This window comes from Zalophus californianus, chromosome 4, assembly GCF_009762305.2.
Source record: "Zalophus californianus isolate mZalCal1 chromosome 4, mZalCal1.pri.v2, whole genome shotgun sequence".
Lineage (NCBI taxonomy): Eukaryota > Metazoa > Chordata > Mammalia > Carnivora > Otariidae > Zalophus > Zalophus californianus.
This window is the reverse complement of record NC_045598.1, coordinates 21,363,540-21,375,125: the sequence shown is the minus strand read 5'-3', so window position 1 is coordinate 21,375,125 and position 11,586 is coordinate 21,363,540. Positions and strand designations below refer to the sequence as shown.

Genomic DNA, 11,586 nt, shown 5'->3' with positions numbered 1-11,586 from the left:
TGTAGTGGCTGGGCGCTTTGGCTATCAATCCCAGCCTCCTCTCACTAATTATTTTGGCAAGTTACTTAACCTGAGACTAATATGGATAATAGCAGTGCTTACCACATAGGGTGTTGTGAAGAGAAAATGAGAAGTTGGGAAAGTACTTGGCCCAATGCCTGGCATCCAGTAAATTCTCCAACATGGTATTTGGAGGCCTTCAAATTATAGCAGAGAGCTGTTTATTTGGTACTATTTGCCAGCCACTCTGCGGTGCTCTTTGCTTTCTACAGGTGGAAGATTTTTAAATGTTTGCTTTTAATTTAGAGTGCAAGCTTCGTGAGACAGGGATTCTTGTGTTTTGTTTCTAATCAAATTCCTACAACATCTGGGATATGGTAGGCACTGAGAAAATATTTGTTGAGGGGCGCCTGGGTGGCTCAGTGTTAAGCGTCTGCCTTCGGCTCAGGTCATGATCCCAGGGTCCTGGGGTCGAGCCCCACATCTGGCTCCTTGCTTGGCGGGAAGCCTGCTTCTCCCTCTCCCACTCCCCCTGCTTGTGTTTCCTCTCTCGCTGTTTCTGTCAAATAAATAAAATATTTAAAAAAATTTGTTGCTTTTATGAAATAAACAATAAACAGCAGTCCCTTACCCTATCCTTAGCCCCAATTCCCACTCCCTTGAGGCAAGTTTCCACATCTCCCTAGAATCTATCTGCACATTTCTAAATGTACTTTCTCATTTGAAGTTTCAGATATGTTAGCGACTGCCCTTCATTCATACATACACACTTCTCCATCTTCTGATTATAATTTCTTGCAAAGCAGGAGCACCTGGCTGGCTCAGTCAATAAAGCGTGACACTCTTGATGTTGGGGAGGCGGGGAGGGGGGGGAGGAGGTGGTGTGAGTTCAAACCCCACAGCGGGCAAAAAAATAAAATATAATGTCTGTCAAAGCAATATCGAACATTTACAACTTTGTAAATATTTATAGCAGAGCCACATTATGTACTATGATTACATTTGTTTTGGGGTAATCAATCCAGGTTGGAGGAGGATGGGGGAAAAGATAAAACAGAGTACTCAATGTGTTTGAACAAAAGGAAATTTACACTTAAGATTTTGGCGCTAAATTAATACCTAACACCAAAAATCTATGCATGTGAAAAACAGGACAATTATTAACTACAGGGAACAGAAAAAAACGTACAATTGTAACAGCAAAGAGCATATTATAGAGTACTATGTGCCTGACACTGTTCTCATATATGTAAAGCACCTACAGAGAGCTTTATAACACTTACGTGCAATACAAGGAAAAGGATTTGATGTTCTAGGCTCAGAAAGAGGCTGACTTAGATTCCAGCCTCGTTTGCTAGTTTGTGCATTTGGTAGGTAGCTTCTTGACCTTAAGCAAGTCACAACTCTTAGGGACTGTTTCCCAAGGGAAAAGTCTGACTTTGCAGGGCTGATGTAAGGATTGAAAGAGCTATTATTGCATGTAAAGTGTTCAGCACAATGCCTGGCCCATTTTAAGTCCCAATACAGAAGAGCTGTTATCAAGAACAGGGTATTTTCATCATGCTATCCTGTCAGAAGGGAAAACTCCAGTAAGTCTAAACCAAATGGACTTTTCTGGGGGCAGTGAGGAGGAGCAGCACATACACAAGTGCTTCTTTACAAAGAAAATATTAGAATCAAAAGTGTGGTGTCCCTTCTAAGAGGTCAATTTCCAATCAGTATACTGCCTGTATCAAAACTAAAACTTAAGGGGGGAAAAATCACAGAATACATTTGAAGTTCTTTTACATCATATTCATTTTTCCAAGTCACTGACGTCCAAGACGAATCCTTTTGGTGATAATAAAAACTTCCTGTTATACATGTAAAGACCTTCTAGATCAGCACTGTCCACTGTAGCTTCCTGCAATTATAGAAACGTTCTATGTTTGCACAGCCCAATACCACAGGCACCAACCATACAGGACCACTGAGCACTTGAAATGTGGCTAGTGCAACCAAGGAAATTAATTTAAAATTTTTACAAGTTGTAATTTATTTAAATGTAAATAGCCACATGTAGCTAGTGACCACCATTGTAGACAGGTCAGCTGTATGATTTGGTTGCTCAAGTGCCTGGAAAGATCTACATTAATACTCGTAGTAAGTAGTCTTTTTTTTTCTTTCTGTATTAAGTAGTCTTAAGAGTTATTGTGCAGTTAACCATGTTTAATCAATTACATCAGCTGTTGAGAATGATATAACAGCAAGCTTAGTGCAAGTATTTGTAGATATGTACTGTACTCAAATCTTGGTTTGGGATTAAGATATTAAAAGATCCATTCCATGTCTCACATTATGCAGCATAGTTTTTTTTTTTTTAAAATCCACTGATTCCTGAAACATAAATACCTAAGCAAAAATCAATCAACTTTTTTTCTTTTTTGACTTGTATGGAACAGTCACATCAATAGCTGACTGGCACATACCAGGACATCACGACATCACTTAAGTCCTAGCCTTGACCAGGTGCATAGGTATGGGTTTATTCTGCTCTTTCCAACACGACAGGTGCTCCCTTAAAAAAGCAGGGAGTATGTAAAAAACAAGTGGCCTGTTTTATAAAACTCTAAATTTATTCAAAGTGTTAAAAGATTTCACTCTCCCCTCCAAAATACTTTATATTTAAAAAAAATCAAAACTGTTTTCTATTTTCTCAGCCACTGTACAAGCTGCTGCTTCCCCTTCTGGGCACCAGCCTCTGCCCTTCTGACCCCTTTCCCCTCCCTCCCTTCACTCTCAATATTGCTATAAGTTTGTTTATAAAACTCTCCTTCCCCACTCCCTCCATGTCCTGCCCTGCAGATGTAGCTTCCTTTCCAGACGTCAGGCCCTTGGCTGCAGGTAAGGCAGGTCAGATGGGCAGGATACTCAGGCAATGCCTGAAGGGCAGAATGCTTTGTGCTTCTGGGAGAAAGGCTGATTGGCTTTTTTCTTGATCAAGTGGAGGATCATTGTTTATTCTTCCCCATGGACATCTGTTAAGGGCCAAATATTTGGCTTGGGGTTGTCCATGGCTAGGCAGCCCTGCCCCATCTCCGGTTTCCCCCAGGCATAGGTCCATGACAGCTGGGTCTGACCACCATACCATTTGTCTGCCTGTGGATTGTGAAGGACAGAGAGCGGCACACGGCTAGAGTAGGGCTTGAGAATCCCCAACTTTTCAGAACGTGGGCACCAAATCCCCAGGGGAGGAATTTTTGGTTTTTGGCAGGCAAAACCAGGGTCAGCCAGGACCATGGAGGTAGGGATGAGGGGGAAAGGTCTAACCACATAGCTCTGGGGCGAGCAATGTTCCGGCTGCCAAAACCCCCCTCCCCTCTTCCATTTCCCCCCACTCCCCTTCATCTTGTAGGTTGCAGGATGATTCAGGAAAGGAGGACAGAGAAGAGGAAAAGGATTCTGTTCTGCTGATAGGAAAAAGGCAGGAGATGACAAGAGTATTCGGGGCTGGGGGAGGCCTGCTGGAGTCTGTAGTTGTCATAGCTTCCCAGTTCCAGGAGGGAGGGTGGCAGGGCCAGGAGCCAGGCCCGCAGAGGCTTCATCAGCTCTGTTCCTTGTCCTTGACTAGTAAGACTGTGTGCTGGCCCCCACTGGACACCGATAAGACCACACGGTTCTCCAGCTGTTTGCCGGTCATCTCCACCGGGCTCCAGGCATCCTCCTCCTGCCCTGTGCCCAGCTGGTAGTTGGTACCCATGCCCCAGGCGAAAGCGCGGCCTACACGGGAGAGAAATGGGGACAGCTGTCTCCAGGACCCCTAGCCCCACCTTTCTATACCATGAGAAGTCTAGAACATGAGGGTGAATTTTGGCTTTGGCCTTTAGCAGCCTAGCAATGTCCCAGCCTCTGGGAGTTCAGGGAAGCTGGGAGAAGCCAAGGAGATGATGGATTAAAAAAATAGCTTTGTCAACCAGAGACCACACTCCTTACACATTGCCAAAGACTTCTCCCTACTCCTAGGCATGGCATTCAAGGCTCTACATGACTGGCCACTCCCCAAAACCCTACACCACCCTCCATTCCAAGGACCTTTGAGACTGCTCTAGATGTTCCTGTGCCGGGGATGCCTTTCATTGCTTATCATATTGGACTGAACCTTTAAGGTGTAGTACAAGCTCTACTTTCTCAGTAACTCTTCCCAGATAATTCCAGTCAAGCGCTTCCATCAGCTCCAGACTTCTCAAGGTGTCCATGGCTATCGATCTTACCCACTCAGGCTTTGGTGACCATCTGGTTCAGAGCCTCCTCTGCTGTGCCTGCTGGAACCCCAGTGACTAAGCCTTCTTTCTCCTAATAAAAGTCTTAAGTACAACTCCCTGGGAAGCTGGCACATACTAGGTTGTAAATAAAGGGGTCACCTTGGTGGAAAGTGTAAAGGGAAGACTGAGTTAAGACTCTGGAGACCTGGGGGTGCCTGGTTGGCTCAGTTGTTAAGTGTCTGCCTTCGGCTCAGGTCATGATCCCAGCATCCTGGGATTGAGCCCTGCATTGGGCTCCCTGCTCTGCGGGAAGCCTGCTTCTCCCTCTCCCACTCCCCCTGCTTGTGTTCCCTCTCTCACTGTGTCTCTGTCAAGTAAATAAATAAAATCTTAAAAAAAAAAAAAAAAGACTCTGGAGACTTGAGATTCAAGTCCTACTGCCTGTAGATGATGTATCTCTCTTTACTGTTTTTCTATGCTACAAAACAAATAACCCTTTTTAAAACAATATGTTTACTCATTTTATGTTCATCAAAGCCAGAGCTTCTGACAGGAGAAAAGCAACGTCATCACAAATAGTGCTCTCTGCATCTCGGCTCTATTTGATGATGGACATCACAGACTGACGAGAAGTTTGGTAAGAATCATGACCCCCAGGACCCAACCACACCAAGTGGCAGCCCCAACTCACCATCCTTGGTCACAGCATACCCAACAGAGGCCCCACAAGCCACTGAGGAGACAGCAGGGAGCCTTGGGATGAGGGTGGGTATACTTTTCTCCTCGGCACCCTCCCCAAGGCCCAGCCGCCCATACTCAGCCCGGCCCAGGCTGTACGCTTTTCCTGTGGGAGGAGGGAGGAGATGAAGAGTAGCAGAGGGCATGCTCCAGGTAGGTCAGGTGAGTTCCCAAATCCAAGGGAGTTGGTCCCCACTCCCAGGGTGGTGAGAAGCAGGTCTGCAGCATCTGTCCCAGTTTTGGGGGACGTCTGGGAGAACCCCCAAAGGACCCCACTGAGCTCATACTTGGAAGAGTGCCAAGACTCTGGGGGATGGGGATGGCCCTCATGGACCCACATCTGGCCCAACCCACGGAGCAGGCCCAGGTTCCAAGGACCATGGTCTCAGGAGTCTGGCTAGGCTATGCCCAAGGAATACTCCACCCCCAACCCAGAGGTCCCACCTTCCGAATCCATGCAGACTGTATGATGCTGGCCACCAGAGAAGCCCACCCAGGACTTGGTAGAGTTCTTGAAGGATGTCAAGTTTTGGGGTACAAAGCAAGATTCTGTGCCTGGGGTTCCTGGGAGGAAAATGCCAGAATAGAGCTGTCAGGAGTGAAGCTGTCCAAGGAGCTGTGCTTCTTCATCCTCTCACACAGTGAGGCCACCTCCTCCACACAAATACCAAGGTAAGGATATTCTCAGTTTACAGATAACAGAACTATGGCTCTGAGGGGTTAGCGGACCCCAACAAGGGTGCCCAACAAATGAGTGGTGAAGCCAGGATTGGAACCCAAGTCACTCTGGGCTACGCCAGATGTTGGCTTGGGACTCACCAAGCTGATGATAGTTGGAGAGGCCAAAACCATATACATGGCCCTCACAGGAGATGGCAAAGGTGAAGTAGGCACCACAGAAGGCGTCCTGGAATCTCACATGACCCCGGCTCCCTCTGGATTTCAGCATCACACACTTGGGAACCAGGAGTCGTTCTGTAGCAGAGAGGAGGCCGGGGTCAGTGGCAGACACACAGCTTCTCTCTCTGCCCTGTGTGTTTTTTCCCAATACTATAGCCCCTGGAGGGAAGCTAAGCAGGGATTTTTCTTCCTTTTCCCTATTAAAAAGAAGAGAAAACAGGCCAAGAGAGTAAAAGTGCCTCACTCAGACTCCCAGAGTCGTAAAAGGTAACATTTACATGGAACTTACCATGTGCCAAACATTCTTCTATGTTAACTCCATTTCACTTCACCACGACCCAGTGAAGTACGTTTAGAGATGAGAAAACTATGTCCAGGGTCCCACAGCCAATAGGTAGTAGAACCAGGATTGAAATCCAGGGTGGTCTGGCTCTAGAGTCAGAGTTCTCACCTATCACCACAGGCCTAGCTGATGCAAGCCGAAACTCACACAGAGAATCCCTCCTGCTTCTGACCTTCACCAGGGGGTGGCTTGCCAAGTTGCTCTGCCCTGCCAGACAGACCTAAGCCACCTACCAAGGCCCTGCCGGCCACCACGGTTGGCAAATAATTCAGGCACACGGCCCAGCTGGCCCTGCTCCCCGCAGCCCAAAGTGTACAGGTCACCATCAGCTGTCAGCATCACCAGGTGGTCATTTCCTGCGGGGGAGAGGAAGGCACAGGATACAGGGCTTGTCTATATGGCCCAAGACTAGGCTAGCCCCAGAACGAGGTTCTCCAGCTCCCACCTCGAGCACCCCCAGGCTTACCTGAGGCCACCTTCACTACAGGCGCGGTCAGCTGCACTTGCACGGGCACCGTGCTCTTCTTCATGGGCTCCAAGAGTCCAATCACACCGTTATTGTCCTGGAAGGCAGGACAGAGCACTTATCCGCCAGTCCTGTCTGCCCCAGACCAGCCAGATCCAGGCCTGTGGCAACCACAGAGCTGTCTGGTGAAGGGGACTGGTGCCAGACGGAGATGAAGAGGTGGGCAGGAGCCAGGACAAACAGTGAAATACTTAATGAATGAAATCATATGTGGCTTGTGATTTACATTAAAGTAACAAAGGAGTAGGGTAATGGATGGGAGTAGAGAGGAAACAAGTTTGGCGACAAGCTGATGCCTGTGGAGGCGAGTAAATGGGTATTCGATATATTTTTCTGATTACCTTTATGTGTTTGAAATTCTCCATAAGTAGCTTTAAAAACAGCCATGATGAGGACACACCTCATCAGGTTCCTTTATCTTTGACATTTCAAAATAAATACCAAAGTACCAAGACAATTTTAATGCTGACTCTACTGTTTTAAACTCCCTTGCCTCAGAAATTCTGAGATGTGACAATCCTTCTCGTGCACCCCCAAACCCCTGACAGATGTAGAAGAGGGCTGGGAAGGGGGGAGATTGAAGGCAGGGAGATGGGTGAGGACAGCAGGCTTCCTGAATCAGCCTCAGCCCAAAGGCATCCTTGACCCACCCCTTTCCCAAGATAACACACTTCATAATATAGACTCGAGGAAAGAGCCAGTGGTGTGGACAGGCCTGGATGAAGAGACCTGGGTCTGGGCCCAAGCTCTGCCTCTGGGCCTTGATTTCCCCACCATTAAGTACAACAAGGAGGTGGAGATGGATTATCACTGGGGTCTCACCAGTGAATTCTGCCAGCCAGCCAGCCCTCATGCGGTCTTCCAGACCCAGTCTTACCCGGAAGGAGCCCCAGAGGAAAACGCGACCATCCTCAGTGAGGGCTGCTGTGTGACTGTCTCCTGCTGACACCTGTACCACTTTCTCTTGCAGTTCCACTTTCCCGGGGACCATCTCTGAGCCCTCCACTGATGTGTCCCTTCCCAGGGCACCCTCATCGTTGCAGCCGAAGGAGTAGACCTGTGCCCAAGATGCCCCCATTAGCACAAGGTCTGGCTTCAGTCCATTCTTGCACTCCCTGTGCAGCTAACCAGCTCCAACTCCACAGAGTGATGTGTGTGGCTCAAAGCTCCTTCCCCAAGCCCCCCAACCCCAGGCCCTGTCCAATCCTGTGCCACCCACCCCAACCTACCTGGCCACTTTTGCTTAGACACACAGTATGCATGCCCCCAGCCTCGGCTTGCACGATGTCCTCCGGAATGGGCACCAGGGCCGGCTTCTTCCTCTCCATCACATTCTCGCCTAGCCCCAACTGGCCCACATCGCCCTGGCCCAGTGTTAGCACCATGCCTGGTTCTGTGCTGTGGGACCTATGGGAGACTGAGGGGTGAAGAAGACAGCCCTTGAGTGTGCAGGATAACAGAAGAGAGGAGGGGTCATTGCATGGGCTCTGGGACCACACAGACCTGGGTTCAAGCCCCTGCTCTGCCACAGACCAGTCCTAGGATCTTTCTAGGAAGCCTAAGTCTCCTCATCTGTAAAATGTGAACAGCAAAGATAACTGTGTCACAAGGTTTTTGTGAAAATTAAAAACTGAGCACATTATTAATATGAGGGACAATCAACATTGTGAAATGAATCTTGGTGGGGAGGGAAAGAGAACAGTGAGGATACAGATGATTTTCCTGAATAGCTCTGAGTTCTCAGAAGTCATGGTGCCAACAGTGAGGACTCAGATAATGTCTACCCTTTACTGGCTGCTTATTCTACAAATGTTAAATTGCTTTGTAGTCCCCTAAATTATACTACAGACCTTCCATATTTAGGCTCCTGTTTTACAGGAAAGGAAACAGAGGCTCAGAGAGGTTAAGTAACCCTCCCAGAGTCACGGAGCTAATAAACAGTAAAGTTTGCACTGAAACCAAAGGAACCTACATGGGTCAGAGCACTGTCCCTAGCCTCCACCATCAGGCTGCAACTTAACTCCCAGACATATTCCCACGGAACCCTTCCGCTCCTATCTGGCAGCTGACCCGCAGCTGAAGAGGAAGGGGCAGGAGTTAAGAGAGAAGACAGGCATTTGTGGAAAGGTACAAGCCAACCAGTGGAAGGCATAGGGCCAACTGCTGGCCAATGGCGGCTGCCCGCGGCCCCGGACAGCCAATGGTGTCCAGCTCCTCCCCCCGGGGGTGTGGCCACGGCTGCCGGGGCAGCTACGGCTGCGCAGAGGGTGCCTTGGGCAGGGAGCCACCTGGTCGGGTTTTCTGGTCAGGAGGGCTCGGCCTCTGGGCACCTGGAACGCGATGGGAGGCAACAGCCCTCACTGCCTGGTTACGACGGTCTGCAAAAGACAGACACCATCTGAGCGTCGGTCCACACTATTCCCTCCCAGATTGGGGGTGGATTTCTCTCCTCCCCGTCTCCCTCCAGGGTCCCAGGAAAGAGCAAAGCACAGCTGCCTCCCTCAAATGCTACCAGGACGTATCTCGTTTTCCTCTTAACAGCCCAGCGAAATTGGTGCTGTTCTTGCCTCTGTTTTATTAACGGGGTAAAGTCAAGCTCAGCGACGTTAAGTCACTTGCCCAAAGTTACACGGCTAGAAAGTGGCAGAGCCTGGACTTGAACCCACTTCTGGAAGTCAATGGTCCTAGCCATAGTACATTACTGCCTGGAGCAAAGTCCTAGCTAGGGTCTTGTTTTTTTGTTTTTTTGCCAGTACTGCCTGAGTGCTTGCAGACAAGTCTCCTCCTTTATGACTTCCAGGGGGTGGGATTCAGTAAGCTACACGGGACCCTGCATCTGGGTGGAGCTCCTGGGCTTCCAGGCCCCTCAGCTTCAGATGTCAGGGAGGCAGGAGCCCAGTCCTAGATTCTGGGGGCTCCAAGAGGGCCCCCATTCAGAGATAGAGGCCAGCGCCAACTTACCCTTCACCTTCTTGCTTTTGGGGAGAGCATCTTCTGGGGGTGACCTTCTCTTAGCTATACGTTTGGGTGGCATCTTCCTTTCCTGAAAAACCGAGGCAAATATTCCATTTCAGAAATGGCAATCACTTTCCTGCTCTAACTAGGCAACATTTACCAAAAACCCTAAAAATGGTAAGAGGAATTCCGGCAATTCCACTTCTCAGAATTTATCTGAGGAGAACAAGAATAATGGATACACCCAAAGATTAGGTTCCATAAATATTCTCTACTGTATTCTTCCTAATATTAAAAAAAATAGGGGCGCCTGGGTGGCTCAGTTGGTTAGGCGGCTGCCTTCGGCTCAGGTCATGATCCTGGAGTCCCGGGATCGAGTCCCGCATCGGGCTCCCTGCTCAGCGGGGAGTCTGCTTCTCCCTCTGACCCTCTTCCCTCTTGTGCTATCTCTCATTCTCTCTCTCTCTCAAATAAATAAATAAAATCTTAAAAAAAAAATAGAACCACCCATGTGCCCCATGGTAGGGGGCTGGCCAGAAAATATGCAATATATTCAGGATAGAAGAGTATGAGGCCATTAAGAGGATGCTTTCAGAGATGTGTTTATCGAATAGGAAGATGTTCACCATTGCCAAATAATACAAGCAGCTTGAAAAAACAGTCCATCATCCCATTAAAAAAGGCATACACATGCAAAAATAGGTGTAGAAGACTGTGTGGAAGGAAATACATTTATTAACAATGGTTAGTAACCTCTGGAAAATGGGATTATGGACACTTTTTTTTGTACCTTCCTGTATTATGTAAAATATCTGACAAAGAACTTTACATGTTTTATTTATTTATTTAGGGTTTATTTATATATTTTTGTAATGTCTCCACCTGTGAAACTCAAACTCATGACCCTGAGATCAAGAGTTGCATGCTCTTCTGACTGAGCCAGCCAGGCACCCCTATTTTTTATTTTATTATAAAAAATTAAAGCCTTGAAGAACAACATCAAGTAAAGTATCTCTCACAGCTCCCCCTCAACCCTGAGATAACCACTAATAACTTTGGGAAAGCACTACTGTTATCAGAGCAAAAGAAAAACCAACCAAACAAAAAACCAAAAAAGCTATTCTCATTACAAAAAATCAAACCAGACCATCTGTGCCCTCTGATCTAAAAGTGCCACTCCTGAGAAGACACTGGCTTTCCTTAAGAGTCCAATTAATAAATAAACACTGTATATACTCACCAGGTGTTACAAATAGGGGAAAGGAAACCACTTGTGGGTGACAAGAAAGGTTCTTGGACCTAGCACCATCCAGGACAGCTGAGGGCTTCAGTCCCAAATGGCTTCCTCATTTGGTTGCTGCTTCCCCACAATGGTCTCCCTGTCTTCCTCAAGGCTGCGGGGAACAGAGACATTCTCCCCAGCTCTCTCAATTCCAATCCAGCCCAAACTGTGTCCAAAGCCGCCTTCCTCCACACACCCAGCCCCGGAAATAAATCTTTATTGAGCCCTGGTCTTTAAGGCTGTGAAACTGCCTAAGCCTGGGGCTCTCCCATCTGGATCGCACACGTTCTGGAATGGTTGGCAGGGGTCAGGGCCCTTGAGAGCTACCCTGATGTAGAAGTGGGATAGCCTGTGCCCGTGGAGAGACCTCAGGGCCAGAATCTGGGCTCAGCTACTTTCTAGCTGCTTGACCTTGGGCAGAATTACATAACCTCTTCATGAGTCAGTTTCTTCCTCAGTAAAACAGGGATAGTAATTGTACCTACATCTTTATGTAGGATTAAATGAGCTAATGCTGTAAACTATACATTCATATCGGTATTATGACATCTAGAGCCTACCCCAGGCAATGCTTGAGCACAGCTCTAATCTAATCTAACCC

The 11,586-nt window shown here is 47.9% G+C and overlaps 1 protein-coding gene across 13 annotated transcripts in view; it reads right to left on the bottom strand.

Annotated features, from left to right (window-relative positions):
- Positions 1 to 978: 978 nt before the first annotated feature.
- RCC1 (regulator of chromosome condensation 1) overlaps positions 979 to 11,586 on the bottom strand; it is a 26,348-nt gene continuing 15,740 nt past the window's right edge. For 6 of the 13 annotated variants that reach the window (XM_027568155.2, XM_027568164.2, XM_027568173.2 and 3 more), the window contains 10 exons: positions 9,710 to 9,791; positions 9,037 to 9,126; positions 7,978 to 8,165; positions 7,626 to 7,805; positions 6,689 to 6,785; positions 6,456 to 6,578; positions 5,799 to 5,954; positions 5,424 to 5,543; positions 4,933 to 5,085; positions 979 to 3,759 (listed from right to left, as the gene is read on the bottom strand). In XM_027568155.2, the coding sequence (XP_027423956.1) occupies positions 3,584 to 3,759; positions 4,933 to 5,085; positions 5,424 to 5,543; positions 5,799 to 5,954; positions 6,456 to 6,578; positions 6,689 to 6,785; positions 7,626 to 7,805; positions 7,978 to 8,165; positions 9,037 to 9,126; positions 9,710 to 9,782 (1,356 nt within the window). In that variant the 5' untranslated portion in view covers positions 9,783 to 9,791 and the 3' untranslated portion in view covers positions 979 to 3,583. Of the gene's footprint in view, positions 3,760 to 4,932; positions 5,086 to 5,423; positions 5,544 to 5,798; positions 5,955 to 6,455; positions 6,579 to 6,688; positions 6,786 to 7,625; positions 7,806 to 7,977; positions 8,166 to 9,036; positions 9,127 to 9,709; positions 9,792 to 10,943; positions 11,098 to 11,586 lie in introns of all 13 variants that reach the window. The other 7 variants (XM_027568206.2, XM_027568224.2, XM_027568235.2 and 4 more) reach the window with 3 other exon arrangements.